We start from the raw sequence: 9,756 nt of genomic DNA, 5'->3' as shown, positions 1-9,756 counted from the left end.
AACTGTTTTTCAAGTCTATTCACTGTACCAGCATAGTTTGTGCATGAGTGCACAACTCTAGCAGTGTTGTGTTCAAGCAACCTCACACATAGAACCTTGATTTTTTTTTTTTTATCCATCTTTTTAAAACCACTTAGCCTACTAGCACTAGGGTGACTGTTTTTTTTTTTTTTTTTTTAAAGTTGTTTGTTTAACATATTAGAAAAATGCAAGATGTTGCAGAGAGGTCAACACACTTGGCCACAACATTTGCCCAGTACACTTTGAATAACAAACAATTTGATTGATTGGTAACCGTTTTAACTACTTACATGGATAATACAGGCTACACAACCTAAAATTTAGTACTGGTAGTTTCCCCCCCTTTCATAAACGTAATATAATACTCATTTAGCTATTGTAATAAATTATACATTAATGATAGATGTTGATAGAGACACATTCTCCACATATCTTTTTTTTTGTTGTTGTTGTCTTTGCAACATGTTTAAGGCCCTAGATTAGAACAAAGGTGTCCAACTCCGGTCCTCGATGGCCGGAGTCCTGCATCGGCTGCATGTTTTAGGTGTTTCGGTCCTCCAACACACCTGATTAATATTATCATATGGGAACTGCATAAGCCTGAAAACAATCTTGATCATTTGATTCAGAATACTTTAGATCAGGGACAAATCTAAAACGTGCAGTATATGGGCCTGGAGGTTCACACTTCCGAGCTACTTTGAAGGCAACATTCCAACGACATGTGGAGTGGCTCCTCAAGAGAGCATAGACATGCGTCAACTGAATCTTTATCGCTGATTGTACGTCAGAATTGCCGCCATATTGGATGTTGCACGGTGGCGCGCTCAAAGGAAGACCGAACGTTTAATTGTATTTGCCCATTACATCATTTTGCCAATGGAAATTTCTCACTCTGTGGCTAATCGCACCCCCATTACACCTCTCCATTCCTGTAAACTTCACAGGCTACCCTGCCACATACAATATGGCGGACGCGCGCACGCATCGAAGCAACGTGTCAACCCGCTCAAAGTGGGATGTATTTATACATCTCTATGGAGGAGAGGAGTGTTATCGGCTAGTCGGTTGAAGATAGGACGGTGACAAACGAACACCACCAGCTGGTTGAGGTGAGTTTGCTACCTCTTTTACAGCGAACGCTTCTTAACTACTTTCCTCGTGTTGTCACGCACTAAACGTGAATATACGACCGATTACCACCACAAAGCACAACGGTTATTGGTGACACAAACTGTGGTTTCGGCTAGCCGCACCAGAAGCAGCAACTAAAAATACTCATGTCGTCTCTACGTGATGTGTGGAGGTTACAACTCGAAGGGTACAACGCAACATGTTCACCTTTACTGTTGTTTATATCGGTTGACATTCAAGGACTTGGACTGTATTTCCCAACAATGATTAAGCCAATTGTGTGTGTACATATATATATATATATATATATATATATATATATATATATATATATATATATATATATATATATATATTTTTTTTATTTATTATCCCGGCACATCACCACTTGCGAAAATTTAATTAAACCATTATTTAAAATCTCCAAACATTGTTGGAAACACGAACATAAACTTCCAGAAAGCGTTTTCTATGTATATACAAAATATAGGCTATATATATATATATATATATATATATATATATATATATATATATATATATATATATATTAACAAACATGATTAATGACATCACAACAAAGTTAAGAGTTTGTGTTTTATTTTATTTTTGACACTTTTTTAATTTATTTATTTATTATTATTATTATTATTACTTTTACTGCAAATTAATATGGACTCCAAATATCGGGTTACAGGCCCCCATCACTGCTAATCAGTATCAGCCATAAAAATAAATAAATAAATTAATTAATTGGAAAAAAAAAATCTTGGGTAAAAATGTGGATAGTGAAATTGTGGGTGGTGAACCGCGATTACATGGGAACCAATTAGGCACTGGCTAATAGGGAAGTGGTAATTGGTGTCAAGGAAGTATGTTGTACTTGAAATGAAGTGCTTTGCTTGAAAATCTCTCTTTTTTTTTTTTTTTTTTTTTTTTAACTTATCCCATAATCAGTTAGCCATTTATTTGATATTAAATTATTTAGGTATCGTAGTTGTTCATTCTCTGTTTCCTTTCAAGTGGTGTAACTAGTGCGGCGCGATGGGCAACACAAGCGACAGGGTGTCTGCCGACCGCCATGGTGCCAAAGCTCAGCGCTCCGACAGTGGCGGGGGTCACAAGGACCTCGAGCCCAGCAGCAAGATGGTGGACAGCACGGACGACCCCAACATCTTCAACACGCGCGGGCTGGAGTCCAAAGTACTGCAGGGGCACGCAAGTCTTGCACGACTAACGTCAACGTTCCTTTTCATCGGGGTCAATTTGTATTCACAATTGAAGGTGTTGGGAGAGAAAGAATTCACCCCAGATCTGGACGACCTGGTGAAAACTGTCCCTCAGGCTCGTCCCACGGTTATCCGATGGGCTGGAGGAGGGAAGGAGGTCTACATTGCTGGCTCATTTAATAACTGGAGCAACAAGATACCGCTCAATAAAAGGTAAAAAAAACAAAAAAAACGATTCTTTTAATGAGGGATGCAATAAACAAAATGATCAGCTGATGAATGAATCAGTATGACTTCACCTTCATGGCTGATACATTTCCTTTGCGTTGAAGCTTTACAGCAATCCGTTTTTCTCAAAACAGGCTTACTTAATTGTATCTAAAGTACCTAGTTTCACTCATTATTTATCTAAGATAACTATCCAGACTCTCAATCTTGAGGCAACTTAATGATGCACGGCCCCCGCAGAGTTTTAAAACATTTTCCAGACAATCGAAGAATCCAAGACAGTTAAAAGATTAGCTCTAACCTAACTATATTAATGTATTGTGTAAAAAGAATATCCAAACTTCCAATCTTGAGGCGACATAATGCCGCACGGCTCCTGCAGTATGAGGAAGAGGCGTGTCCAAGACCATTATTTGTTCTCAAGCTATTTTCAACACTGTATTTAGGTTAATACTGTGTTGACATGGGGGAAGACCAATTTAATTGATTTATTCTTTTATTTTTTTTAATATGAAATTGCCCATATTTGGATGTTAGTTCATTGTTCACGCCACCACCATATATTTTTTTTTTCTCTTTTTATGAGTTTTTACGGTATACTTTATGTCTGCTGTATGCCTTCGCATGTGGGCGCCCTCTCATGTACTGCGAATCAATTAAAAAAAAATAAAAAAAAAATCATAAACTTAAAAATTAATGATTTAGTTATCACACCTCAAAAGCAGAGCCATTTTTTGGTTCCAAAACCCACAAGTGTAGTTTTTTTATTCAGCAAAACTGTTAAAACCGTTATTTATTAAAAAAAAAAAAAAGGCTTGCAAAAAAAAAAGGCTGTTATGACTTATTGAAGTATTCCAATTAATTGTTTTTTTTAAATATACATACCGTGTACATCATTGTTAGTTTTGATATTATAGTAGCATAGTACTATGATTTTTGTCCATAAGGGGACTTGAATCCGTGTTTAAAGTATGTTGAGAATGTTAAACAAAACAAAAAAAGTTTTTTGCTATACTTTCCTCTGTTGGCAAATGGGGCTTCACTTTCCATCATCTGCTGATTCGTCACCATAACGCGATTTGTCTTGTTTTGTTTACGAAGCCACAATGATTTTGTAGCAATCCTGGACTTGCCTGAAGGCGAGCACCAGTACAAGTTTTTCGTGGACGGGCAGTGGGTGCACGATCCCTCTGAGGTATGTTTGAGTTTTTTTGGCACCCAGAAATGTCCGTTTTGCTCCGAATTTCACTGTAAATTTTATTCACTTGTATACTTAGTTACAATGTTTTGTTTTGCTCGTATTTTACCTTACTCTTTACTGCATGACCGATTTCTGTTTCATGTACAGCACTTTGTATTAGGGCCCGACCGATATGCATTTTTCAAGGCCGATACAGATTTTAGGAAGGAAAAAAAAAACCAATTACCGATTAATCTGCCAATTATTTATTAAAAAAATATATATAATACAAATACTGACAACTAAGGCTGTTTGAAAGCGATATATAAATAAAGATGACTTGACTTGACTGTTTCCTTGCATTTTGGCCTCTTGGGGGCAGTGTGGTGCCATACATCCATGGCGTACACACTGAAAGTGAGTACAGAAGAAAGTTGCGATTGAATTCTATTAAAATAACTATTTTTTTCACACATTGGGAAGAATTTGTGCCTTTGTGTATTGTAATCTCATCAGTGGGTATGTGTTCCCATAAGATTTGTGTGTGAATATTCGTTATATGAAGAAAAAAAAACACTGCCGAAGTCGATACTAACTTGCAGGTTAGCATATGCTAACTTCCTGTTAGCGCTAGGCTAGCGATGTTTTAAAAACGAAGCATGTTTTGTATTTAAATATACAGTGGATGTAATTCTTAACGTTGTGTGTTTAGTTTTACACTTAAGTCCAACTGCAGTGTCATTAAAAAAACTTAAAGCTTAAAAAACGTAGGGACGACAAAATAACCAGAATAACATACGCTACACACTTGCTAGTTGCTAATGCTACGAAAGCAAAATGGTGCATTCCGGGTACATTCACAACGTTGGAAACTTTTGTTTTTCTTCGATAATGTTTTAAGGGGGAAATAATGTTTAAAGGCCAATAATCGGCCGATTAAAATCGGTGGCCGATTAATCGGTCGGGCCCTACTTTGTATACAACAATGCTTGTTTTAAAGTGCTTTATAAATAAAGTTGAGTTGAGTTTACTGAGAGATGCTTCATTATTTACATTTCCTTGATTATTTTCAACTGTTTTGAAACGGTGACGTTTGTCTTTTCGCAGCCAGTAGTGACGAGCCAGCTCGGCACCATCAACAACTTGATTCAGGTGAAGAAGTCCGACTTTGAGGTGTTTGATGCCCTGCAGGTCGACTCGCTGGAGTGCTCTGACACATCGGGTCTGGTGTTTTGTTTTGTTTTGTTTTTAATTTATTTCAAGAGGAACTGAAGTCAAACATTTCATTTTCAATCATACAGAATACTGTGTTGAAACTAGTATTGGCGTCTATGAAACTGTCTGTTCCGCTTGCAGATCTGTCCAGCTCCCCTCCGGGTCCGTACGGGCAGAGTCAATACGTGTTCCGACCCGAGGGGCATTTCAAAGCTCCGCCCATCCTCCCCCCTCACCTTCTTCAGGTTATCCTCAACAAGGACACCAATATTTCAGTAAGTGCTCAGCGACGACTTATCTGCTTATGAGTTTTTTTTGTGTCGGCTGTGTGTGATAACGCGTGCCCCCGTCCGTCTTGGTAGTGTGACCCCGCCCTGCTGCCTGAACCCAACCACGTTATGCTCAACCATCTCTACGCGCTCTCCATAAAGGTGAGTCTGAACTTTTACTGCCAGTGATGGCGGCCATTTTCATAAAAAAATAAAAAATAAAATCAAAAATAGAAAAGTTCAGTAGCGCCACGACTGGGGGAAAAAACTGTTAACCAAAAAAATAAAAATAGTTTGAAGAAAAATGTCTACCTCGAAGCCGCCACCCGTGTTTCGACACATGGACCTTTTTTGCAGACGCGCACAGTGGGCAGGAAGTTATTGAGCTCATTGTAGCTAACGAGCGGATCCTCTCGATTACTCCTGGACTGTTGTTGAAACTCTAAGTGACTTTTAAGACACTATTACATGTGTCATGTAGATATTGACGTAAATGTGAACTAAACAGTAGTTAGTGTTTGTTTACCTTAAATGGTCGTCTCTAGCTCGCTAATGCTAATTACCATTGCTAACCATTTCATTTAGCATAGGCTAATTTTTGTTGGTTTAGACCTGTCGACAAGTAATTGATAATCAAATTAATTGGGAACTATTTTAACTCATTTGCTCCTAAAAACGTATAACAAACGTTCAATTTTAAATGTTTTGTGTCCCAAAGACGTATTTACATGTTTTTTTTTAGGATAGGGCATACAGAAGTCTGATGCAGCCTCTCAACTGTCAAGAACGGGTGAAACAATGGTAGTAATTACAAAAACGGCCAGCAGGTGGCAGCAGAGTATAAGAGATCAACCAGGGCCATGTTGAAAACAAGCCGTTTCCCCACAATTCTAAACAAATTTGTGGATAATAATGAAACTTAGCTGTATTCTACTGCTGCCAAATGGAAACAGGGAATAATATACTTTTTTATTCCTGATGAAAGAAGACACTCAAATCTTTCTTTTGGTAGGTTCCATAATTTTATAGCAAAAGAACACAATATTCTGTGGGCCTTGCAAAATCAGTCAAAATCCAGTAAAACAGGAACGCAGGGGTTGCTTCACTGAAAATGGCTGCAAGTGGATGAGTTAATAATTGAGTAGTCTACTTTTTTATTTAAAATTGTCCAAATAATCTGATTTCAGCAGTAATTGTTCACTGATTTCTGTAGTCCTTCATGAAAGAAGACTCACTATCTTCTGTGTTTAATCAAAATAAGACATTTGTAAATATCGGTTTTTACTTTGGAGAACAATGACCGAACTGGCAACATAGTACTAGTATTTTTTAATTTATTTTTTATTTTTTTATTTATTTATTTTTTTGAATCGTCATAAGAATACGAAGTATGAAATAAACACCAATCACTGGTTAATAAACAGTAATCAAGTAAAAAAATAATAATTTTGTAATACACTTTTATTCAAAATTAAAATTAATCCAATTAGTTGATTAATCAAATAATCGATAGATTAATTGATGCCAAAAATATACAACACTGACATCACTTAGTTGTTTTTTAATGACGCTCATGCACACAAGATAATAAATAATTAGTCGTTATATACACGCAATTCAACTCAGATGTAATGATATGAATGTGAACAAAATGTTAGTTAGCATTTGTTTACCTTAAATGGTCATCGATAGCGCGCTTATGCTAGTCACAATCGCTAACTGTTTGACACGGGTTTAATAATTCTCATGTACAGAAGATAATTAATAATGAGTAGTTATAGCCACTCAATTCATCTCATATTTGGTTTAACCTTAGTGGATGACAATAAATACATAAATAATATTGGGGGCAGGTCGGCAGGCGCGATTATTTGATGGAATAATCGATTTAAAAATATTCGCGAGTAACAGATAAATAACGGCAACCTGAGGGAAGATGCTGGAAGAGGTGGTGACCAGGATGCGGAGGGTCTGAGAGAATTTTTCCCGCCCTTGTCTCGCCTCTTGCATCGTGCAACCCCCCCAAATGATTTTGTTCAGCAGCCCCAGCAGTCTGTTTCTGTCTGTTTTTGTCCGCAAACGTGCACGTCGGCTGAGCTCTCGCTGTTCTATTTTCAGGACGGCGTGATGGTGCTGAGCGCCACCCACCGCTACAAGAAGAAATACGTCACCTCGCTGCTCTACAAGCCCATCTAAGCGAGAGCGCCTCGTGACGTTTCGGCGGCAAACACTTGAAACACGTTTACGGCTTCAAAGGCAGTGGGCGTGGCCTCATGTCTGCATTGAGAGGGCTATCAAACGCAGAATGTAGCGAAGCGCAGCCGCAGTTTGACGACGACAACACTGTGGCTTTTGACTCAATCACTGTGTGTGTGTGTGTGTGTGTGTGTGTGTGTGTGTGTGTGTGTGTGTCTTGAATGTTTTGCTGCACGTTGTATCATATGCATGTTAGTGTGGTTAAGTCGCATTTGAATAAATTAGGGCTCGACCGATAGGGTTTTGTTTTTTTTTTTGTTTTTTTTGTTTTGTTTTTTTTAGGCCGGTTCTGAGTTTAACAGAAAAAAAATATTTTTGATTGTTTGTTCGTTGTTTAACACTGAAGGAATTTTCAAGTGCAAAAAAAAAAAAAAAAAAAAAAAAAAAAAGAGTAAATGAATGTATTCAGTACGTAAGGAGTAAAGTTACTGGCAAAATATGATTTATTCATAAAGACCTTTAACATTAAATCACATGACTCCATTTTTTTGTTTGCTGTGAAACCATGCCTTCAAAATAAAAGAACAGACGTCATCTTTGACAGAGTTGCACTTTGAAGTACTGTAATGGTCATTATCCTCCTGACTACCAGCAATTCAAATTTGTCCTCTCTAGTGGACCTTTTTTTAAACCTGAATATCTCCCAGCCAGTGCATACGATTGAATTAACTCCTTTTGTGCTCTATAGAGGACATTCGGAGTTTTCTAATGATACCAAATGTGTAGGGGTGGGGCTTCGCTATCTTTGATTGCATCATAAAAGAAAATGGCTTCCCTCAGCACAAGCACTTTTTAGGGAAGAGGAAAAGTGAACAACACTTTTTATTGAACAAATTTAGGCTTTAAATGTTAACATTAAAAATATTGTTTGAATTATTTTAACTGTATTTGAGCCGAGCATTTCAGTTTTAAAAAATGTCCTCTGTAGTGGACACATCATAGCTTAAAAATAAAAACTTTTTTTTTTCTTTTTTTTCCCAAAACATTTCTTTTGGAGTATTCCAGTTACTTCACAAAGATTGTGGAAGATCAAAATAAACATGATTGGACAATATATATATATTTTTTCCCTGGTACTCAGTAGGATATGAGAGGATGGTCGTTCTACTTCCTGCTCGACAGCATTTACCGTTTCATGACAAAATGTCAAATTATATTGGCATGTCATTGTCAAAACTCCAGTCGGTTATTATTTTGAAAAGGCCTCATGTTGGCCGATGTTATGTAATCAGTCGGGCTGAGAAAAAGTGCTCAAACGTGCATTCGGTGGATAAAGAACTGAAATGGAACATCAAGTGCAATAAGAAGTCTGTTGTGTTGTTTTTTTTCTGCACCGTTCAGATTTACATGGAATGTTTTTGTCCCTTTGATGAAACTGTAAGATGTTTTTTTTTGTGCGCTGGGGTGATCTCGATCATGATCTTTGATCTATGCATTCGGTGTGCGTTTATTGTATTTATTCAAACAGACGGGACTGTTTACGTGCGCATTCACCGACAAGTTGATAACGGCAAAACTTGGAATTTTACAGCCATTTTACGGATACCTTGAAACGCCTTGAAATTCAAGTTGTTTGCACGAAGTTGTACTTGTCAAATAAATACGATGAACTTTTATTAACTCGGCTCTTTCTGGGATATTTTCTTTTCGGGCAAGCATTGTGGGTTGGGAGAATGAAAACGTGCACAGCAAAAAAAAAAAAAAAAAAAGCTCTTTGTGCTCCTAGATCTCCTGAGCTCACAGTTTATGATTTTTTTTTTCTCTCTGGGGTTTTGTAAAAGATCAAGTCTTTGTTCCGCCATTATTACCAACTGATCTGGGAAACTAGTAGTAGCAAGGTTAAAGGAAAGGAAAAAATAAAATTCAAAAAACAATTTTGTTAACGAAATAACATAAAAACGAAAAAAAAAAAAAAAAAACATAATTAATGTGATATGATCACAAATCAGACCAGATGGCAGAAAGTGGAGGAAAATGATTTTGATCAGGCATTATAAGGAGAAATGTTTCTATTCTAATTGGAGTCGTTTATTTGCATAAAAGAAAAAAGAAATATATATATATATGTATAATATAAAAGAAAATCTATAAAACATATTTATAGTAGTAGCAAGGTTAAAGGAAAGGAAAAAATAAAAAATAAAAAACTATTTTGTTAACGAAATAAAATAAAAACGAAAATTAAAAAAAAACAAAAAAACTGAAAACTAACATACTAAATATT

General features: G+C 36.7%; 1 protein-coding gene across 1 annotated transcript; it reads left to right on the top strand.

The window, feature by feature from the left end:
* The first annotated feature begins 999 nt into the window (after positions 1-999).
* On the top strand, positions 1,000-9,148 carry prkab2 (protein kinase, AMP-activated, beta 2 non-catalytic subunit). The gene is made up of 8 exons (XM_077513944.1): positions 1,000-1,133; positions 2,179-2,358; positions 2,440-2,597; positions 3,714-3,807; positions 4,900-5,014; positions 5,149-5,282; positions 5,370-5,438; positions 7,395-9,148. Exons 2-8 carry the CDS (start codon positions 2,200-2,202, stop codon positions 7,470-7,472), a joined length of 807 nt encoding a protein of 268 aa, XP_077370070.1. The 5' UTR covers positions 1,000-1,133; positions 2,179-2,199; the 3' UTR covers positions 7,473-9,148.
* The last annotated feature ends 608 nt before the right edge of the window (positions 9,149-9,756 follow it).

Source organism: Festucalex cinctus, chromosome 1, assembly GCF_051991245.1.
Source record: "Festucalex cinctus isolate MCC-2025b chromosome 1, RoL_Fcin_1.0, whole genome shotgun sequence".
In the NCBI taxonomy this organism is placed as follows: Eukaryota; Metazoa; Chordata; class Actinopteri; order Syngnathiformes; family Syngnathidae; genus Festucalex; species Festucalex cinctus.
This window is presented reverse-complemented; position numbering and strand designations above follow the sequence as displayed.